At 37.6% G+C, this 24,115-nt stretch overlaps 1 protein-coding gene across 2 annotated transcripts in view; it reads left to right on the forward strand.

Annotated features, from left to right (window-relative positions):
• TSHZ3 (teashirt zinc finger homeobox 3) overlaps positions 1 to 17,752 on the forward strand; it is a 65,582-nt gene extending 47,830 nt beyond the window's left edge. For both annotated transcript variants that reach the window (XM_067302518.1, XM_067302519.1), the window contains exon 3: positions 12,926 to 17,752. In XM_067302518.1, the coding sequence (XP_067158619.1) occupies positions 12,926 to 16,119 (3,194 nt within the window). In that variant the 3' untranslated portion in view covers positions 16,120 to 17,752. The remainder of the gene's footprint in view (positions 1 to 12,925) is intronic.
• The last annotated feature ends 6,363 nt before the right edge of the window (positions 17,753 to 24,115 follow it).

Genomic DNA, 24,115 nt, shown 5'->3' on the forward strand with positions numbered 1-24,115 from the left:
GATGCCACTTAGCCGAACTGTTTGAATCAGAATTGAATTTGATCCAGGCTCTGAGCTGTGATTTGTGCTTTCTCCAATATTAACGTTACTGTTTTCTATCTGAAAGACTCTTTTCCCCTTTTACAGATAGCTAAACTGAGGTTAAGTGCATTGCCTGCAACAAAAGTAGTGGAAGGACTATAAACAGATCATGCAAGACATGATAGGGGCTTGTTTTCCTTCTTTTAATCCTAAGCAACAAAGAATTCCAAATGAAAGGCAGCGCTTGTTTTGACTATGTCCATTTTTATGAATGCTTACTGTTTTACACATCTAACAGGGTTAATGTATGCTTTTCGACTAATGCCTGCTGAAGCACAGAAAGGATCAACATTTCATTTTCATTACATTTCATTTATTTCTGTATTTGGAGGAAAGGTTCCATAAAGTATAAGATAGACGTAACTAAAATAGTTTCTACTGCAGGTAAAAAGTATTGGTAGTTAATGTGACTCTTCATAAAGCAGCTGAATTGCAAGTTACAATCAAAGATTTCATAATGTATTTTGCTGTAGTGAAATACAGTAACATGAGGAGTAAAAGACTGGTCGAAGACTGATAATTTGTTTGCACTTTGTTTGAGACTCCTACAAAGCTGTTACTTGAAAATACCTACATTGAGTAAGGGAACATGGTGATTGCCATCTTATGTACATGTATATTTAGTCACTAGTTATATCATTTCAAATGTTATGTAACTATAATAGCATGAAATAGATAACCCTACCTGATACAGAGATAGATATTGCATCATTGCTGCTATAATACTCTGCTGTAAAAGGACTTTTTAAAGGAATTCTAATGATAATGAAAATATTCTGATATAGCATTAAGGATTTTGCTCCTGAAATGTGTTTAATGTAAATATGCTGTCAGATACCCTTCAAGTAATTGACAAGAGCAGATGATTAGCAGTGTTCTCAATAGTGTTTTTGCATAATCTTACATTTTGACAGAACTCTTCAGCAGCTTTTTATTGTCAGTGCTCTGCAATCAGTAATACTTTTTCCTTGACATTTACTTTGTCATTATAAATCTTGTAAGTGGTCATTTAACTTGTTCAGTATGCATGTAAGGATATCATTACTAACACATTTGAAAAAATGTCTTCCTGTTGAGAAACTATTGTGAAAGTAAACTTAAAAAAAAAAAAACTAAATGAAGTAGGTTGATGACTGACTTTATGAAATAAATACCTCTTTGTGAGAATCTTCTTGCACATTTCAGGGATGATTTTAAAATCCCTTGCTTATTGAACACTCACATATAAGCCATCAAATTCAGCTTTGTTGTTGGATTTTTTTAATGGTATTTTATTCTTTAATACTATTGTTCAATTATGATCATTTACATCTAACTGACCAAAATTAGACTCTTATGATCCGTAAGCATTCATAATTACATACTGCATGTAACGTTAATAGTCAATATAATAAACCTTCATCTTTATTGAAGCATCTCTTGTTTCTACAGCAGTTCTTTAATCTATCTCAATAGATTTCTAGTGTGCAGCTCATATAGATTTGGTCAGTGACAAGGGTTAGAGTAGTCTTGTAGAACATTTACTTGTAGCTGTGAAAAGCCCACATTCATCAGAGGATTAGGTCGATCAGATTGTACCAGGATCAATGGAAGGACTGTGTGATCCCTCTTAGGCTGTAATGTGTTCACCTTCTTCAGAGAGAATTCACATACACACACATTTCTCTGTCTTAAAGCCATTTATCTCAGAATGTCAAATTGCAATAATTAACCATTATTGATCTTAAATTCAATTAACTTCATTAACACAGGTCATGATGAGGGTGCTTGTAAGGGAAAGGCTCTTGACAAGTGTCTTTTCTTATATGACATTGAATGTTCACAATTGTGGCTATAAACTATTCATATTGTGCCATAGGAACATCTTTTAAAAATGACAAGAGTTTGGCTGGTGGCTAGGAAGAGACATTTTAACCCCCTTCCCCTCACCTTCTAGTTCTCAGGGTTTTCCAGAAAACATTCTATTCGGGAATCAGTGAACCGTTTGTTTCCAACACATTATCTTAGTTTATAGCGAAACCCACCTATTGAAATACCCTTCAGTTCAACAGCTAATGCTAGACAAAGACTCATTTACAAATGAGTATATTAGTACAGTTAGAAATGAAATAGTGAAATGAATATTCAGTGCTTCTTTTTGCTATACGTACAAAACAAATTGGGGCCATCTTGCAGAGGTAATCCTTAGAATCTAAGTCCTAAGATGCATATTGCAGTCAATAGTTGTTTTTCTTAAGTGAGGACTGAATAAAAACTGTGAAAGGACATGGGGCTTTGCTGGCCCACAGTGAACTTGTTTTTTCATGGAGAAAATTCATTATAAGTACAAGTTCACAACAGCTGAAACTGTGATTGAAGTCATTTGGATTTCTACTATACCACTCATACAGCTGTATGGAGGTTATTGTAAGGAGGTACTGCAACCAAAATAGCTATTGAAAATACCCTATACAGGACTTCAATGGGAATTTCAAATTTGCGAGAAAAATGAAGGCTCAGATTGAAGGTCTTTTAGTACTTTTTGAATATGTTAAGCAGTCATGATCATTCACAAATAAATAACCAGGTAGAATGACTCACTGAAATATATTAACATATTTTAGGTGAAAATCTGATTTTAAAAAGACTTGCAATGAAGGCTGCATCTCCAGGGATGTGTGTTAATATTAGTATGATTAAACAGGAGTACAAAGCCAGTATTCCGGTCATTGTAAAACTTGCAAGATGTGGGCAGATTAAAAGTAACCAGAGAGGTGGAAAGATCACAGAGAGTAAGGGCTCAAAATTCAAATCATAATCAAAAGAAAAGACTCAGACAAATGTGGATAGGGAGGAATGACAACATCAGTTTTGTTCAGAAACAGATTTCTGTGACAATTAAATGGTCATTTTGTCACTACATTTGCTATTTCCACTCCACTATACAAAGCATTTACTGAAAAGAGGCAGGGCAGAAGCAGAATGGTTTGATTACTGCATTTGAAGAAACTAAAGTTCCCTTACAACATCTGTTTGCTTAGTGAAGGATTATAATAATTAAGAGCTATTAGAGCCATATTGAGAACTTTTATGCTCATGCCTGCTTATCCTGGAGTTGGCTGTGAATCTTGTATTGGTTTGTTGAATGCCCTGTGTGCTTTTCAGTGATTAAAAGATGCCACCCAAATGGTGGTATCAAGCAGAGACTCTGTCACTATGTGTTTTAGTACCAATTCATATAGTGAATTTGGCTTATTCTTACCAGTATGTTGATAACAACTGTTATTTAAATAAAAAGAAATTCCGAATATTTTTATTCTTTGGGGGTCTGGTAAATATTTTTGTCTACGTGAGGAAATGGTAGTTCTGTGCTTAGGAAAACTCTACAAAGAGTCAAAAATATATATATACACATCCAAAATCAAAAATAGGGTCAAAACATAGCATGAAGCTATTGTCTCTGCTCATGAAAATGTATTTCCCATTGTAATATGTGCTTGCATGGAGTGGGAAATTCTAACAAGTCTGTACTCCACACCGAGCAACTGTCTTGGAAACCAACGGAAACCCAGTTTTGTTTTACTTATTCACCATTCATGGTGAGTAATTTATAGAGCAAATGTAGATTTTTTTTTTCTGTTACTATACACATTCTAATTGTATTAGTTAAGTTTCTGTGAATGTTTTGAGACTATGCGAACCATTTACTTCAACAACTTGCGTCTGGCTTCTGAATCCCCCGGTACTGTTTCCACTTCCAGGTTGGTTAGCTGACCCTTAAAACCTGGCACACGAGACTAGGAATAGTGAAGAAATTTGCTCCTGTGAATGATGCTGTTCATTTGCAATTTGGTGTACTTGTTGGAAGAGCATCTCTTCCCGAGTAATTTGGGGGGAGGGGGAAGGAAGAGAAAGATGCATCATGAATATTGATGAAACGTGAACATGAAGACCATGAATTTAATCAAACCAAACAGCCGAATTCCAAATGGGTGCTCACAGTCCCTGTTTTTCATTTGCCTATTTCATCTAATCCTGCTGCTGCTTGTAAAAGATTGTTTCTGCTGTGACAGGGAAGGCCAAGATTTTTTTTTTCTTCCTTTTCTCCTTCAGCAAGATCAGCCACAAATTCCAGGCTTATGATCATAGGGGCTGTTAAAATCTCTACTCCCCCAGAGTGCAGAGGGGGCAAAAAAGGACGAGGCAGATTCATTCCGCAAAATACGATAGCAAACAAGTTCCTTTAAGTCCTCAGGGGAGTCTGCAACATTTCTTGGCCTTTCTGCTTGAGTCCTCTGATCCCGCATTGCTTCTGATAAGCAGTTGTGGGCTCACAGAGAGTGGGACACACACTGTCCTCCAACTGCTGTACAATTGCGGTGTTTTTTGGAAGTCAATGATGTTGTGTGTTTGTGGCTGTAAATGTAGGAAAAAAAGAGAGGATTTGTTCTTCCTGATGAGGCATGCTCTCTGAACTGTTACGCCTGTTAAGTTTCTCATAAGCATGTAGTTCACTTCTAACTGTACAATAATGGCATCTGAAGGCAATTTTACATAAAGAATTCTCTTTAAAAATCTGTAGAGTTTTGTTTATTGTACATGGGAGTCACTTGGACCTGTCTCATTTAAAATTTCTTAGTCTACAGTTCCCTTCTGGTCAAAAACTTTTTGCAGAAGGAAGCAGCTCAGCTCTTTAAGTGAAGGTCAGACTCTTGAGCAGATCCTCATGCAACCCTGCACACGGAAGAATATGCTGCAGCATGGTGTGGTCATGTGCTGTTGTTCTCCAAGTTAGAAAGATATGGGGTTATGTTTCATAGGATTTTAGCAGGTTTTAGAAAATCCCTGCCTAGCAGGTTGAATTTAGAGACTTTAGTGCTTGGGCAGAAATCAAGGCAGAGTGCAGCTTTGGAGAAGAAAGGCACGATCCATCACGTTACATCTCTTCTGTTAGAAAAGACACTCTCAGTTTACCTGAAGCCCTGCTCTGTGCTAAGAGCAGGAAGCTCTTCATGGGAGAGTTGTGACAATACCTCTTCTTGTTTCCAGAACCTTTTCTATTTTTCCCTTTGCCAAATGAAGTTTGCTGGCAGTGTGCAGATTGAGCTTTTGTTGGATCCCAGCAGCTTGCCTCAGAGGAGATTTGTAACCAAAGACTCTGGATTTTGCACAGTACATGCACCAGTGGGTATTTCACTAGGTACTTTATCCTTAATACTTGTTTAAGGTGAAAACTGACAATCATTTTCAATTATACGCATATGTTGTACTCATAGAAACACTGTGAAGAAGCATGGGAACAGAAACGCACAAACTTCTGCCTTCTCATGTTTTGTCTAAATATCTGAATTATCTGTATTAACCTGCAGGAGTTGCGGGCTCTATTTGTTGTCTTCTCTGACACTAGGCAAGTCATTTAACCTCTTTGGATTTCCAGGTTCCCAACTAGAAACTGGGGACAAGAATACTTTTTTCACAGGATTGCTGTGAAGAATAAAACCTTCATTCAAGCTTTTTAACACCTAAGTGGGATGAGGCTGTCCAGAAGAGCTAAGTTGTTTCTAAGCTGTCATTTAATGTAACGACATCATGTTTTCTCAGGTGTGTATTTAATGAAGGAGGTAAAACATAAATGTGAACTTTGCATAGGAATCTCTCATTTCACAAATGTCTAAACAGTATTTGGTTTCAGAAAATTGAATGCCTCCCTTATCAGAATTAGTAAGCCAAGTAAGCAATTTTTGAATGTTTAGTCTCTTCATTTGTGGGTTACCTGTATGATACTTTTCAGATGGCAGCGTAAAGTCTAAAGTGAATAGGAGACTTGAATTCTCTTACCTTCCTTTAAACTTCACAAAACCAAGCGAATATGGAATACAGTGACATGGGAAAAAAGTGCTTAGTGGATATTTGCTTTGCTCTGAGTTTAGACGGTCCACACTTTAAGGAGACATAAACTCATTTCTTGTTATCATCTCTTCACCGTGTATTCTTGTCCATGTAATTCTCTACTCTAACACTTACAGTTGAATTAAACTCTCTGAAGTTGCTCCAAATATAATACCAGTACAGGACGGTGGATTAGAGCAGCTGGCTAGCTTCCTTGGGCCTATTTCTGAGCTCTCTGTATCAGACAGCTGCAGTATTTTTGTGAAGGAACAGGCACAAGCGCACTTCAAAGTTTTTAGCACCTAATGATAGCCACCCATTACTTTGGCATGCTGTCACATCCATCCACACTCTGATTCCCAATAACTTAAAACTACACAATCATTGGCATGAAAAGGCTGCAGATTTATCAACACACAAGGAATGCAGCTAAACAAGTATTAATCATGCACATTACATCAAATTAGCATGTTAAAAATTAATATCCTCGACCTTGCCAGTGGGCAGAATAATCAGTCTTGGAGCAGGATCGTAGTCCAGTGCAAGGTACCAGCTACTGCGGCCGATATGTGAGAGAAGCGCTGACCTCTCCACTTGGAAATAACATTTCACTCCCATAATAGACAGTCCTGCCCCTGTGAAACAGAACCTTTGACCTTTCTAACAGGAATAATGTCCCCTTCAAGGTGCTGGGTAATCAGTATTGCCATGTCTGCTTAGAGACAGTGTTGTCATCTGCCACTCCTGCAAGCCAGGCAGCTACTCTTGCCTCCCATTTCTGTTGCCTAATGAGGAATATACTAACATCTCTGCCAAGTAGTGAAGTCTCAAATACAATTTCAGTTGCATGTGAATTATCAGTCAGTCTATGTACAGAAATAGCTCGTGTTGTAGGTGAAATGTTTGCCTTTCTTCCTATAAGTGGAAGGCCTGTGGAGTGGGAGTTTTCTAACAGACTAATATAACTCTTTTATATGCCTTCATTTGCATTAGGTCTTTGATTGACTCCATCCACTGAGCTGGTTTTCTCTTGCCTTTGTTCATTAATTTTATGAGTAAGGTTCGTTGGCACAGTCAAATCATCTCAATATTGCTGTTTCACCATTGGCTCTCTCCTGACTTGTTTTCAGACTGTGCCCCATCTTCACTGTGAATAATCCCATAGAAACCGTGGATTCCTTAAGGTGTTTTCATGCATTACTTAAATCCTAAAAAAATTATTCTGTGTAATTTCTTAGGTGATTGTTGTCTGCTTTAAAACAGAATGGGAACGATACTTAAGAAAAGGCTCTGCACTGACAGCAACATGGGGTCTTGCGGCTTTGTGCTTCAGCTTAGCGAGGGGAGAAGCTTGAGCTTCGGGGAGAGTTTCCTTGCCCAGGTCCTGTTCAGCGTCCTACCTTTATGCTCTGATTTGATTTCTTTTTTTTTCTTTTTTTGGTTGGGATTATAATACACATCCTGTAATCATTCTCCGACCTGGACAGTGATCTACTGTGTGCGTTGGAATTCAGAGGTTAAGCAAAAGGCCTGATTGGGATAATTTCTGTTCCCTGTCTCTTTCTTTGTTCTCTTCTTAAGTGTGAAATGTGAATGGATTCAGGTGTTTAAGGATTGAGAAGCTTTTTTCACAATGTACTCAAAATCACGTCATTTGGAAAATAATTCTTAGTACTATAAAATGATTTCAAACCATGCATAAATAAATAATAAAGATAGTTGTAATTTTTAAATAGCAAACGATTTGTCTAAAACCAAAATATTTCCAAGGAGTTGAATGGTTGTGATGAACTTCGGTAGTCAAGCATTTTTTTGATGTGAGAAGAATATTTGAATGTTTTGATGCTTTTTCAAGCAAAATGCTTATATTCCAGTTTAGATGTACCTCCCCCCCCCAACTAATTAAAATACAAGAAAAAGTCTTGGGGAAAAAACATAATAAAAAAAGACATTTCAAATGTGTTGAAATGAAATATTTGGATAGATCCAAGCCAACATATATGGTCTCCAGTACATTTTACAGGAAATAAGGGAGAAATCGTAATTAAGAATGAATATAATTAATCATTTCTTGGAGAATAGTAAATATGTCTTTAGTGTTACAGTGTTTTATTTCCAATCAAATTCAAATAGAGGGGTATCTGGCCACGTTACTGGATGTGTGTCGCTGTGGAAAGGGTGGAAACCATGCAATGTCAGTGGCATCAGAGGAACCATAGCAAAATTGAGTTCACTCCATTAGCTCTAGCGTTGCTGGATGTTTGAGAACGCTGCTGAATTTGGCTCAGGCCGTCAGCAGAAAAATGTCTGTTTTGGTTGCACAGTAAGGACTGGTGTAATTTTTCTGATTTTGTATAGTAGATTTCTGGTGTTTCTGTAGAGACAGGTGTATAAGTTTATTAGTGTATATACAATATGTGTGTATATAGATCATTTTGGTCAGTGATGTAGCACAATTTATTTCCACTAGCAAAGAAATGATCCATAGCTCTGTTATGAAGGTAATTCCCTCTTGTGTGGAAATGAATTCCATTATACCACAGCTTACTACTATGTATTTATATCAAATGTGTTAATTTCATTTTTACCTAGCAGTTTAGTTAATAATTATAATAAATATTAATGAGGGAACTGTCTGTTCTCGACCTCTCTATAGCTGTACCTGCAATAGGTTTCTTAATCCCTTTGATATCCTCATTTTCTCTGGAAACTGAGGGCCACACCAGAAAAGTATTTTTCATTTTTCGTCAAATATTGTGTCACAGTAACAGTATTGCTTGACTTGCAGGCAATTTTCTGTGGGTCATGGTGTCCTACAAGATGTAAACTAAAAAGTTGTTTGAGAAGTTTGCTGTTTTTTCTTCCGTTATGCTGGAAAAATAAAAAAAAAGCAGAACCACATAATTTCTTTTGTTTTGGTTTTTATTAACTTTTTTCACCTTTAGAATTGTCTTTAAAGTTGTTTCCCCCCCACACCCCTTGCTGTCGAGACACTGAAGAACAGTTGTATAGATGCCTTGCTGCTTCAGACATTTACTTTACACTTGAAAAATATCAAATCAAAAAAAAGTTTTTCTTTTTTTAATAAGCAAGTGGCTGAGACAAGATGGGCTGGAGACAGGGCTTCTTAAAGAGAGCAGGCAGTGAAACTCAGTGAAAATTTTTTTTATCATCGCCTCCTTATTTTATCCTCTGCTTTAGCAGTCTCTTTGGTCTTTCCAAAGATACTTAACCAAACGGGAAATTTCTCTACTACAGTCCTCCTTGTCCTTCTGTTGCAGTGAAGCTGCTGTCTTCATCTGTGCTCAGATGAAGCAGATAGACAGTCTCTCCAATCTGAGCAAGATTTGGTGGAGCAGAGAGGGAACAGAGATTCCCTTAGTTGCAGGTGAGCTCCTTTCCACTCGTAACTGAAGCGAGTCCCCTCGCCACCTCCCTTGCAGTGTGGGATTGAAGCTTTGCATTGGCTCTTTCCCTTCTTCTCTCTCTCACGCTAATAATCGATACCGTTAGGTTTTTTGAGGAGATGTGCCATGTGCATCAACCCTCTGGTGAAAAAGCCTCCAGGAGTCGCAAGTCCTTCAGCCACCTTAAAGCTACCTACAGTGGTGTTGCAAAACCTTTGAGTATGCTCTGGATCTGTTAAAAGAAGAAGAAGAAAAGTCTGCCATCCCAGACTGGTGCCTGTTGGGTTGCCTTATATTGCCACACGTGAGCCCTGAATGCAGGAGTGATTAGATGACCAGCCCTTGGAATAAGACATTAGAAGCTACTGGCATAACTTTTTTTTAGGGTGGTGTTTTAAGTCTTAGGCTAAGCAGTTTCCCTGAGCACCCTCATCTCTTGCATAAATCTTTGGTTGAGGAAGTTGGGGATAATGTTGTGGTTCATCTCTCCTCTCCCTTGTGCAATGGAAAGAGCAGAGGAATTGTTCAAACTGTCAGTTTATTGAAGTTGCAGATTGCTGGGTTAAATTCCATACTGTCATTTGTGCCTCATTTCCTGCATGTCTGGATCAAAGACTGGTGTCACAGCTTGGCTTCATAACTTGAGCTTAGGAAGGAGAAGAACAGTGCTAGGGGAGGCAGCTCCTGGTTAACACGCAAATATACTTGATAGTTGGTGAAAAGGGCAAAGAAAGCATGAAAGGTAAATAGATTTACATTTAAATGAGCGGCACACTGGAGGTTTTCCCTAATGTAAGAGTCACTCTTTAAAAAACTGTGAATGTGACAATACAAGTGTTTCAGTCCAAACAAAATTCATAAGGTTTCAACAGTAAGAGAAATAAAAATGCAAAGATACACACACTAATTAGGGGCTTGATTCTGCGCCCTGGTTTGGTTTGGTGAGCACCCGTTCACAAGAGATGTTTCAGTGGCGTGCAGGGATGGGATCAAGTGCAGGGTGTGGGTGCATGATGGAGTGAGAATGGGTGGCACAAGACAGCTCTCAGTGGACAAAAAGAGCAAAAGACAGGCACAAAAAGAGCAAAAAACAGGTTTTGGTGTTTCATCTCAGCCCGCAGATGTGAAACAAGGTCTTTTCAATGCAGGCAGTTTGACAATAACCTTGAATTTTTTTTACATTGTAAAAACAGAGTTATTCCTCACTTTCACAACAGAGGCAAACGAATGGGAGTTGTAAAAGAAAAACTGTTTCCACAAGGTACATTTGCTTCCAACTCATAAGTTTCGTGCTGTCTTTTCATCCTTCTGTCCTTCTTGTTCACATCACTAGGATCTTTCATATTGTTCAGTTAGAGACATTGAGTAGCCAGTTGTTTGCATGTTATCAGTAAATATTTTAAGTTCTTCCTTCCTGTCCTTTGCTAAAGTTTTCAGCAGAGTTGAGAAATATGATGGAACAAATAATTAAGATGAAAATCAAACTGTACTGTCCCATAACGGAATGAAGTATTGAACAAAATCCACCTTATTAGATGATAAATATTTTGTAGTGGTTTCATTGTAAGTATTCACAGGATAGGCACAGATCCTGACTACAAATTGCCATCATTACTGTAATATAAATAATAGTAGGAGGATTCTTGAATTCTATCAAAATATTTTGAAAAAGCATAAAATAGAGTAAAACAGAGCAGCTCTAATTCTTTAGAGTCTGCATACCTGTTTTTAAATATCTAAATGTCTAATCTTGCTATCAGAGTCTTGGAAGCACAATAATTTAAAATTTTTAAAGTAACTCTTTCAAACTATATTCTCCCAAACATTAAAAATAGGAGCCTTGCTATATGAATTTTCTGCATTAAAATTATCTGAGCTGTAAAATCTAATCAGAATTATGTGTTGCTCTGATGTGATATGTTTATTCTTTCAAAGGTTTAACTTCTATTCTGAAGATCAGATTATAACTTTACATGCTTGGAGGAGGATTTGCTATCATTCATCCATGTGAAAGAACAGTAGTGAATATTTGCTGTGTTTCCTAACTGAATGAAGAAATACTCCATCTGAAACTAAAAGCCTGATTTCACTGTTACTTTAACAGTTGTTTTGTCTCTTGTGGTTTTCTGATAACATTTAAACATATTTCCCCTGAAAGAAGTATGCAAGGTTCAATACCATATATATGAAATCTACTATACTGTTCTCCTAAGTTTTTCAGTCTGTTGGTTAAAGTAGGTCTCTTTGGGGTGTTAATCATTATCTTCTCTGCATTATTGCCTCAATAAACAAGCTATGGATTATTTAATGTGTTTAAGATACCGATACCCACACATTCCAGATGTTTTGCAGAGAAGAAGGACAAAAGTCAAGTGTCTTCAACCATAGACTCTACTGGAAAAAGCATTTTTTACTCAGTTTATAATTGTATTTCTGGGAGACCGCTAGTAAATTTTAAGTTCTACTTAGTACAGAACAGTTATGATCTATTTTTGCCTTCTTGCTTAGCTGTAAATTAATGCATTATGTAGAAATAGATCACTTTGATCAGTTAATGATCCCTCTCTTAATGTTTGCATAGTTTTCTTGCCTAAAGGAAAGACTAGTTATGTGTAGAATACATGCACAGAACCACCATGGAAAAAAAGAGTGCAATTACAGCCAGTCCCCTGCTATTCTAGTCAGGAAGAGTATCTTAGATTTACATCACCAGGTGCGTTACTTGGGGAGGAAAAAAAAAAAAAAAAAGACAGGATCCCTGTTGGGTGTCTGTGTAGCTTATGCTGAGTAAATATTGACAAAGTAGTCTAAAGAGCAAACACTTTGACATTTGTAAGGTCCACTGGAAGGTCTTGTATATATTTATACAGCAAGAATGAGTACAGCATACCAATTTTCTTGAACTAGCTCCTGACATAATTCTGCATGGACTTTCTTGTTGAGGAGAAAGGTATGTGTGAATGTGAATGGGTCATTTGTTACACCCATAATGAATATCTTTGAACTGCTCTTAAGTCACCTGCTTTTACTACCTCCTCTAAAAAATACTACCATTAATAATGATAACTTTAAAAAAATCTTGGTTTTTTGATTATTGTAATTGGGGATTTTTTTTATTTTGTAGGAATTTTTTGATGTTTGTTGCACTCTATATTTATTAAAGATTGAGTCTCAAAGTTGTAATGAGCAAAAAATGCTTGCTTAATTTAAATTGTGAATCTGTCTGTTAAGAAATGCATTAGGGGTAGGAGAAGCATAAGACATATTAATTGACAGACAGGAACTGCTGTCTCTGAGGTTGATACAAGTAATTTATTACTTTAGAAATGAATGCCACCTCCAGAATGTGCTTCATTAATTTCAAATTTAGTTTTAATTTCAAGCTGTTGCCCCTTGAGAAGAATAAGGTGGCAAATTATGTTTGAAGAGCAGATTTTTTTTTCTTGCTCTGAAGAAACACTAAATTTTAACTGTTTAATTTTACAAATAAGTGCAGTTCTTTGGCTGAAACACTTAAGAAAAAGTATGATCATCAGAAACTAATTTACTTTTTCTTCTCTTCATAATAGCCTATGTTTCAGACGAACTAAAAGCAGCAGCCCTGGTGGAAGAAGATGTGGAAGCTGATGAAAACACAGTTGATGGGGAGCCTTCAGCAAAATATGCATGTCCAGAAAAAGACTTCAGTAAGAACTGCCAAAGCTACCAAAACTCTCCAGCAGCTGAATTTTCTAGCCATGAAATGGACAGTGAGTCACATATCAGTGAGACAAGTGACCGCATGGCAGACTTCGAGAGCAGCTCTATTAAAAATGAGGAAGAGAGCAAGGAGGTTTCAATACCGCTTGAAGACTCTACTGTATCGGATAGTTTAGAACAAATGAAAGCTGTATATAACAACTTCCTCTCCAATTCCTACTGGTCCAATCTCAATTTGAATCTTCACCAGCCAATTTCAGAAAAAAATAATGGTAGCAGCAGCAGTAGCAGCAGCAGCAGTAGCAGTTGTGGAAGTGGCAGCTTTGACTGGCACCAGACTGCTATGGCAAAAACACTGCAGCAAGTTTCTCAGAGCAGAATTCTCCCTGAACCAAGTCTTTTTAGCACAGTTCAATTGTACAGACAAAGCAGTAAGCTTTATGGCTCTATATTTACTGGAGCCAGTAAATTCCGCTGTAAAGACTGCAGTGCTGCCTATGATACTTTAGTAGAATTAACAGTGCACATGAATGAAACAGGACATTATCGAGATGACAACCATGAAACTGATAACAATAACCCTAAAAGATGGTCTAAACCTCGTAAACGTTCTTTGCTTGAAATGGAAGGGAAGGAAGATGCCCAGAAAGTATTAAAGTGTATGTACTGTGGTCATTCATTTGAATCTCTTCAGGATTTGAGTGTTCATATGATCAAAACAAAACACTACCAAAAAGTGCCTCTGAAGGAACCTGTTACACCTGTAGCAGCAAAAATTATCCCAGCTACTAGAAAGAAAGCATCACTGGAACTTGAACTTCCAAGTTCTCCAGATTCCACAGGTGGGACACCAAAAGCAACAATCTCAGATACCAACGATGCGCTTCAAAAGAACTCTAATCCTTACATTACACCAAATAATCGTTATGGTCACCAGAATGGTGCCAGCTATGCCTGGCATTTTGAAGCAAGGAAATCTCAAATTCTGAAGTGCATGGAGTGCGGAAGTTCGCATGATACGCTGCAGGAGCTCACTGCTCACATGATGGTGACAGGACATTTTATTAAAGTCACTAACTCTGCCATGAAAAAGGGGAAGCCAATTATAGAAGCCCCAGCGACACCAACAATAACATCCTTAGTAGATGAAAAAGTCCAGTCTGTGCCACTAGCTGCCACCACTTTTACATCTCCATCCAACACGCCTTCTAGTGTTTCCCCCAAACTAAATGTTGAAATAAAAAAAGAAGTAGATAGAGGCATTGCTGATGATAAAATGAAAGACAAAGAAAAGTCAAGTGAAGATGAGGAAAAGTATGATATCTCCTCAAAATATCATTACTTGACTGAAAATGACCTAGAAGAAAGCCCTAAAGGGGGACTAGATATATTGAAGTCTTTAGAAAACACAGTTACATCAGCTATAAACAAAGCCCAGAATGGCACACCAAGCTGGGGTGGCTACCCTAGCATTCATGCTGCCTATCAGCTGCCTAATATGATGAAGCTGTCATTAGGTTCATCTGGGAAGAGTACACCGTTAAAACCTATGTTTGGGAACAATGAAATAGTATCACCAACTAAAAACCAGCCCCTGGTGTCTCCACCAAGCAGTCAGACCTCACCTGTGCCAAAAACAAACTTTCATGCCATGGAAGAATTGGTAAAGAAAGTCACTGAGAAGGTGGCTAAAGTGGAAGAAAAAATGAAAGAGCCAGAAGGAAAACTTTCTCCAATGAAACGTGCAACACCCTCGCCGTGCAGTAGTGAAGTCAGCGAACCCCTTAAAATGGATGCCTCCGCTGATGGTGGCTTTAAAAGCCAGCAGAACAGCCCAGTCCCTCAGAGAGATGGTTGCAAGGATAGTCCAACTGTAGAACCTGTGGAAAATGGGAAAGAGCCTGTTAAGTCCATTGTAAGTTCTTTAAGCAGCAGCACAGCTATCATTACTGATCACCCTCCTGAACAGCCATTTGTAAATCCATTAAGTGCACTGCAGTCTGTCATGAATATTCATCTTGGGAAGGCAGCAAAGCCATCTTTGCCTGCTTTGGATCCAATGAGCATGCTTTTTAAAATGAGCAACAGTTTGGCAGAAAAGGCTGCAGTGGCCACCCCACCTCTACAGTCCAAAAAACCAGACCACTTAGACCGTTATTTCTATCATGTCAACAATGACCAACCCATAGATTTGACGAAAGGCAAGAGTGACAAAAGCTGCTCTTTGGGTTCAGCGCTTTTGTCATCCACATCGACATCTTCTGCATCTTCTTCATCTACAGTGACAACAGCAAAGACATCTGCAGTCGTGTCATTCATGTCAAACTCGCCGCTACGCGAGAATGCCTTGTCAGATATATCTGATATGCTGAAGAACCTGACAGAAAGTCACACATCAAAATCTTCCACACCTTCCAGCATATCTGAGAAATCTGACATTGATGGTACCACAATAGAGGAACCAGAAGAGAGTACGCCAGCTCAGAAAAGGAAGGGACGTCAGTCTAACTGGAACCCTCAGCACTTGCTCATATTGCAGGCCCAGTTTGCAGCTAGTTTACGGCAGACTTCAGAGGGAAAATACATCATGTCAGACTTGAGCCCTCAAGAAAGAATGCACATTTCCAGGTTTACGGGACTTTCAATGACCACAATTAGCCACTGGCTAGCCAATGTGAAATACCAGCTCCGAAGGACGGGGGGAACTAAGTTCCTAAAAAATTTGGACACTGGGCATCCAGTGTTCTTTTGTAATGACTGTGCTTCACAGATCAGAACTCCTTCAACTTATATCAGTCATCTTGAATCGCATCTGGGTTTCAGGTTAAGAGACTTGTCCAAACTGTCCAGCGAACAGATTAACAATCAGATAGCACAAGCAAAGTCACCATCTGAAAAACTGGTGACGTCATCTCCAGAGGAAGAAATGGGAACTTCTTATCAGTGCAAACTTTGTAACAGGACTTTTGCAAGCAAGCATGCTGTTAAACTTCATCTTAGCAAAACACATGGGAAGTCACCAGAGGATCATCTTCTGTATGTTTCGGAGTTAGAGAAGCAGTAGCATTTGCTTTTGATTAAAATAACTGTAATTTGCTTTGAGGAAAACTGTCAAAGACGCCTTAAAGCTACTGTTTAGTTCTTGGCACATGTTCTTATTTTAACTCCAGAGTCGCTCTGGGCTGAACTGTTTTGTATAACTGTACAGTGTTTAAATAGAGGTGCATAATCAGCTGTTGTTACTGGTAAAATATGAAGGTTAAAATGCAGTGGTAAGTGTTTGGAACTTTGTGTAAATTGGATTTAGTTGCTGTGCATCCCTCTGATGCATCAAGCTGCATGCATTAACAGACAGTTTAATTAAGCATTTATAACTAATTCTGGTGCACTTTTTTCATGTGACCTAAGTGTGCTGGTATTTCTCACCCTCTAATCTTTAGCCCTCTGAGTACTTTGAAGCACTTTTGCATTAATTTGGTAAAAATGTATGAATATGTTTTTTTTAAACCCTTACCAGCTTAGTTCTGATTACTAATATGAACCTCCATTTATGCAGAGGTGTCTCACACCTTGAAATTTAAAGATATAATTTTCACATTGAAACATAGATGTATATATTGTATAGATTTCAAAATCTCTTATGGAAAATGTGATTGTGGTTAATGCCATTTTCTTTTTCTTCAACATTTTTAGCAACAGTGGTTTTTGTACCTGATAAGCCCCAGGTATGAACTGTACCTATATATAGTGTATATTTCATTTTTTAGATCTAACAGTTTTTCTTTTAACATCCAGACATTGTAAATTATATGAAAGATACCACAGATAGCATTTATAAAGTATTCAGAAGCATTATTCTTAAAGCAAAGTATGTTTTGTTTTGTTTTGCTATACAGTACATCTATATTAATAGAGGTTCATGTTTAAATTATACATATTTATTAGTGTTGCTATCATTTGTTTTTTTTAAACCGTCTGAAGACACAGAAGCCACGGACTGCATTCCTGGCATGCATTATAACTGTTTTGCACAACGTGACTTTTAAAGGTATTTATTAGTAAAAAAAAAATAAAAATAAAAAGAGAAATTCAAAATAAACTCAGTGCTCAAAGGGTTAAATCTATTTGAAAAACTTGTACTGTATTTCCTAAACATTGATAAAGCCTTTAAAATGTTTGTACTGTAATACTTTGCTTAAAAGTTATGAGGCATTCTGTGATATAACCTCTTTTACTTATTTATAAGCGCTCTTGGTTGTTATTTCATATTGTAGAATGCCTTTTTATTTCAATTGGTAACTTTCTGTTTTGTTCTGCCTAATTATTCTCCCAAGATTCCATACTGCAGCTTTATCTTTAGGCATATGAAAGGTAACCCGTGGTTACCAGCACACTAAGTGATTCTGTTCGTCTCCATTTTTGGCAGTTAATTTGCAGAAGTAACTGACAGCTGACACCATATGAGAATCTATGTATAAAATATTGGCATGTAAACAGCACAGACACTGTAATGCACTCTGTGCCCTGTTTTGTTGTTGACAATGAAGCACCATTATATGACTCTTCATATAACCTTTTTTTCTACAGCAGCATTAAAATTGTCTTTTTGCTATAATTTTGTGTTGCGTTCACAATTATGTCTGAAATGTGCTACGACTAACGAGCACATTAAAATTAAATTGTATGCTATCTGTTTATGACTGAAGCTTGAGTAGGTTTCTTCATCTGCCAGGTGCTGGCAGTCAAAAGCTGCACATAAATCACTGGAATTTTAGTGAACTTTAGCATTTAAAGAGCAGGGTAGCACTTATTCAAAGGCTGCATTAACAAAATTTTTCCCCCAGAAAAGATAAATGAATGCTATAACTCCCTTTTAAACATCAAGTAAGACTGACTGTGAAGAAGGGGTTTATAAGCAACATGTGTGGCAAAGCAAATAACTGTTTTTGCTGCACTGTGTATTCAGACCCGGTCAGATACTGGTACTTACGGGTATTCCCCCTGAATGTACCAAGCAGCGTCTGCAAGTTGCACTGGTGGTACTTCACGGATTAGAGATCCCTCTCCTCCTACCGAGGATGTTCAATGACAGGAGTAGAAACCTGAGACTGACAACTTAAACTTTGTGATTGTGAAGTGAATCTTCTTATGGCCAGACCTGCTGTTGCACAACATTCAGAACAGATAGCAAGAGAGGACAAGAAGATGAATAAACACATGCCAAACAAACGCAAACAAGCAGGAGCATTTATATGATAATGACAGACTTCTACTGGTGTTGACAGGTCATCCCATCAAAACCATTGAAAACAATTTATATCTACAAAGCACCTATATTACTATGCATGTAAATAATGTCTTTTGCCAGTCAGGTGAACTTGGAGTCTAAAATGGTTACATGGGAACCAAAACCACCATTACAGCACTTAAGAATCATGTCTCAAGTAATAACTAGCATCTGAATGTCAAATGTACATAGTTTTGTTTCTTTTTAAAATTCACTGTCTTCCAAAAAGCAAATAATTAAATCTTTTTGTTTTTTTTCTTCTATTCTTTCTTTCACTCTTTCTTCTGCAACTGTAAAGGCCAGTACCGTGTCTTCTAAAATGTTACTGACTGTTCTATTTGATAAAGAATACTGCTAAGCAGACCTAGTGAATGGGATTAATAATTAGGGCTCTGGGGTTTTTCCTCCTCTTTTTGCTCACAGTCGTATCAGATTTTAAGACTATATGTGTGTCAATGTTTATGGCCTCAGCTCAAATGCCAGGGATAAAATTGCAGCATACAGTTTTGCTGGTTGACTATGTGAGCTCAGTAGAATCCCTCACCTACTTAGGAAAGGCAAACTTGCTAGCTGGAGTCTTTCATGAAGCTTGTCTTGTTGGCTGCCTGCATTTTCTTGCAAATAGAGGATCTCAATCTAAATGCAGCCAAACTTTTTACCTCTGTAGCAGAGAATTCCGTCTTTGAAAATTATAACAATTTAAAAATTTAAAATGGGTTTCAAAAAAGAAAATCACGCATAGGAGGACTAGCAGATTATTTCATATATTGACAACCCATATATTTTTTGGATGCACTGCTGACTTATAATAGTAATCCTAAAAGTTTTGTACAAAATACTGTTACCTGGAACTAGGGAGGGAGTAAAAACAAGAGAATGTGCAGACTTTTGCAGTGTTCCTTCTCCTTATTTTAAAAATGTAGATGGAGAGTCATTGACTGCAAATACCAAATACTGCTGATGAAACCATATCTCATCTGATAAAAGTCAGTTCCTGGGTCTAAATGTGCAGTGAAGAGATGTACCTGGTAAAAATGCAGAAAGCAACCGTATCTGTTAGTGTGCACCACAGATGACTTTTTAATACGTTTTTAAAATATGTCTGAAACTTTGCAAATGAATGGCTAGTCAGGATCTGCATATCCCAAATTTATTAAAATAAAGTTCAGCTTGCATTTGAGAACCTCCAGGACTGGCATACCAATGTGATTTCACATTATAAAGAATTTAGAGAATCAATGAACTAGAATAATGTCCTTTTCATCCATACACTGATACGTATATTGGCATGGTAACTATTAGTGCTAACCGAATCACCAACCTAGCTATGTTAGGATAATTTTTTTCCTATTAGACATGAAGATATAAATGCAGGATGTTAAAATGTGCATTTGAGTCTGCAATTTTGTTTTGCATTTGATATTTTATTTAGAAATATGCAGATCAAGTGAGAGAGAAAACAAAATGCCTCAAGAAAGAGTTTAAAAATGAAATTGTGATGGGGTGGGAAGAGCTTTAAATCACAGGTGTATAAAGGTGACCCCGGTCTAACCCCACCCAAGTAGTGGCTTGTTGCAGCATACTGTATATCTTCCAGCCATCACATTTACGCAGTATCTTAAAATAACATTTGTGATAAATGTGCAATTTAACTAATTTATGGTGCTATGATGTGCTCAGGGCTACATGCAAGATGAAAATCTTAAATGGAGCTTGAACAGCTCACTTCACAACAAGAAATCAATATGCCAGATCTTAGAGAGCTGTTCACTGGAGTCAACATTTAGCAAAAAAAAAGAAAAAAAAATCAGTGAGTATATCTTTAAGTTTTAGTGAGCAAGAAATCTATAATTAACTGAAATACGACTTTTAAGCTAGGATGAGGAACTGTCTCTGAAACCTAAATCTTTCTATGATCTTCATTATATTTTATTTTTGTATAAAAATTGAAAGTATATTATTTTAATTATACAGTTGCTTTCATGGTAAACACTATGTGCAATTTTTTTATCCAAACCAAGGCAGATTAGTGTTATAAATATGGGAATTATCTGCTGCACTTTAGTATGGCTGTGTATCTTGATATTTAAGGTAGAAATAGATATGACTCTGCATTTTAAAACGGCAAAAAATTAGGCTATAATTTGAGAGTTTAAAAAAATATTGGCATGTATAGAAGAAAAGAACCTTCTTTAATTTTGCAAATTCTTATTTCAGCTGCAACAGAAAATGAAGTAACTGTGTGGTACAAGTTGAACAGAGATGACTGGTAATAAAGCCAAATTTAATAAATTTTGTATTTTAAAATATGTCTCCAGAGAGCCTTATATATTTCTTAGAAAAATGTCAAATTATTACAATTATTTTTGCCTGCTTTGTTTGGGTAACCTTTTATTGTAAAAATATGTTGGATCTTTGCTAGTTCTTCTGTTACCCACACTGCTCAAGAGAGCTGAAATATAGGAAAATTATACAGCAAAGAAAGAAAAAAGTTATTCAACTTCTAGAAAGTTGCTATAAATGCCCTTTAAGCAAGAGTGAAATAACTGTTTATACTTGACCAGTTATTCTTTTAGTAGCTGAAACACTAATGTGTAACTCCCTTGGGTATTACTAGTAAATACATATAATCTTCATCTAAAAAGACTCAGTAAATTCTCTTCCCTAGGACTTCATGGCTGTGGGTATATGAGAGAAGAGGAAATAATGGTCCTGCTGCCGTCTTTGAGCGTGAAAGAGGTGCCGTTGTTCAGGGTGTGGTTGCAGTGAATTTTGTTGAGTTTTCATTAAGTATCCGATAATAATGAAAATCTTGTATATGGTCATGACGATGATACTGCAGCCCTCATTGTAGACTATTTGCATAAGAAGCCAATTTTTTACCAGTGAAGGAAGAAAGAATCAGGGTCATTTATGAAAGGGAACAGAATTATGTATTAACGCATCATTATACAGGTCTGAAAGCATTGGAATAATCAGTGAGGTTATAATCTGTTTTCAGGCCTTGGTTTGGGGCAATAATTTTAACTAAATGTTCAGTATGAAAAAGATTACTAAATTTTACTAATACCTAGCTTATATGCTGTATTCATTATCTTGTACATACACAGATTAAATTCTGTGGTGGTGTTGTATAAATTCATTTTTTACATGTAAAGCTATCTGCCTTTATACTCACTGTACAGCTTATGTGTTAGATTAGTATTTTTTCTGTTTTTTTGCTTTTCAGCAGTATATTATGACATCTACCTGGGACATGTTAACTTCAACAACTGTTCCTTGGTTCACTTAGCCATATTTATAGCTAGAAACGCATTTCTGGTTAAATAATCTTATAAGAGAATTAAAATCAGATACATATTTTGAGATGGATGGATGGATGGATTTGTCCAGACCACTCACGAAGGCAATATACACCCTTGGGTGATATGAAAGTAAAATTAAAAATCACACCCTGAGCCAGCTATGCCAAAACATGAAAATTTTGAGTAACAATATAACAAGACATTTCTGTATATCATGGCTTTAAAACACTTAACCTTTTAAAAGAAATAAAAAAGGTTGTCATAGAGCAAGCCAAAAGGAGTAAAAAAGAAAATCACAATCCTTGTCACGGCCCTGTTTTGCAGGATGGAGATGTGGAGGGCAGTGGAGCTGGTCGGCTCCAGGAGGTGCCTGCCGTGGCCAAGCAGAAACGCTTGGGTGCCACTCAGTTGCCTGGGTTTTCCTGGGCTCACAGGAGGGTGAGGATGGGTACTTCTTCACTGAGACATTTAAACTCTGCCAGTGGCAGAGTGGACTTAGTAACTAAATAGTGGGCTAATTTTCTGATTTCTTGCCTTTTGATGCCTGAATTAAGGGCTTTGGTCTCAAGGGAAATGAATTTCAAATGATTTGGCACTGTAGAAAAGCCCATATTAGACCTGTCAGCCCCATTCTGCTCCCTGGGGAGAAGAGAGTGTCCGTTGGTTTTTTTTTTTTTTTTTTTTTTTAGATCAGAAGTATAAATGGAAAAAAGGTAACTTTTTAACTTTCATATAAATTAACAATGAAAAATACTTCTTTATTAAGCTTCAACATATCACATTCATTTTTGCACAGTAGGAAGCTGAGGACATGTTTATAGCCATCATAATTGTGAGTTAGTGACCTTTCTAGCCAAGTGAAATGAAATTACTTGAAAATGGAATTCTTTTTAATTGGTGCATTTGTAGGAGGTGGGGAAAGGAAGAGGCTTTGTTAAAGTGTATATGCAATACAAAGCCTGTAAGGAATGCTAAGAAAAGCCCGAAGACTGTGCTGAGATTTAAACCTGTGCAGACAGGGAGAATGAGGTAGGTGTGTCAGGAAGCGGAGTCATATTCTCAGCTTTTTTTTCCCTAAACTGGAGGTACAGTCACTGCAGTTACGCCTCAATGACCATGAAACCGAGTCGGCAGAAGCTGAAGGACTCCGCTCCTGAAAGCCTCATCAGGACTTGTCATCGCTCTAATGAATATCATTTAAATTGCTTTGTATATTGGTGGAGTTTGGATGTCGATTTAATTTGTGCATGTGTTTGAGTTCTTCTGCTTGGCTAGGCTAACAGAGAGCAACAGCCTAATGAAAAGTGAGTTGGTGACAGCGTGATGAGCCCCAACCCAATCAAATGTATTTGAAGGGCTGTTTTGACAGGGATCTTAAAAGTAGATCTAGAAAAGAAGAGTAGTGCTTTAGTTCAGTGCAATTGTTTCAGGCTAAGATTGCTGCTTTTTGTACCTCTGGATGGCTGAAAAATTTCTGTGCACTCTGGCTTGCAATAAAACATGAATTCATCATGGGGTTATGTTTAAGGGAGTCAGAAGAATGGGCTCCCCCTTGTTCAGTGTCTCTGGAAATTACTGCAGTTAAAACACTACTTTTAAAAAGTCATTATTGTGGTACCCCAGTAATGGGGAGACAAGAAGTGGCTTCTCCAGGGGTTACAGTGTGCATTTCCATCTCTAATGCTGCGTTGCACAGGGCTAATAGGAAGAACATAGGAAGATTTACACTGGAGGGCAGGGGTCGCCCAGTCAGAGCTGGTCATGGAGTTTTCCACATTAATTCCTATTTACTGTGCCAGGAATTTGAGTATGCAATGTTGTGGAGCTGCAAAGAAGGGCAGAGCAGATGGACAAGTTCTGCAAAAGGTATTTCAGTGCTCTCCAGGTACTGGGGACAAGAGAAGCAGAATGGCACAGCTCCCTGCTAGCTGCAGGGGGTGGTGGGCAGGACGTAGAGAGCCCCCCTCTTCGGCGGCTGGAGCTGCTGCTGGTTCCTCCTGGAGGAGACATTTCTCCTGCAGGCACCGCCTGGCTGTTGCAAGTCAGGCTGCGGGCTGGCTCCTTGCGCTGCAGGGGAGTCAAATCTGCAAGGCAGCTGGGACACCAACCGCAGCACTGCCTACACTTCCCTGAAGCACTATGCTAGTGGCATGGGCATGGTCTTTCGATGAGATCCTAGAAGTGGGAAAAATAGCCACTTCAACCCTATAAATTACACTAATTCTTCCAATCGCTAATGAAATATTTCCTTTCTTCCTCTTATATGTGCATTTGGAAGACGAAAGAAAAATATGGTCTTGATTTCTATTTGCCACCATGAAGACAAATCAATTTCCAAAACACAGCTGCTGTCAGAATGGGGAAATACATATTAGCACTTCTCTATCGTCTTTGAAAACTACAAGACCTACACAGTATCCTATACTTCACAGTGCTTCAAAACTGACACAAGCATCTTAAGTGTAAAA

This window comes from Apteryx mantelli, chromosome 10 (assembly GCF_036417845.1).
Source record: "Apteryx mantelli isolate bAptMan1 chromosome 10, bAptMan1.hap1, whole genome shotgun sequence".
Taxonomy (NCBI): Eukaryota; Metazoa; Chordata; class Aves; order Apterygiformes; family Apterygidae; genus Apteryx; species Apteryx mantelli.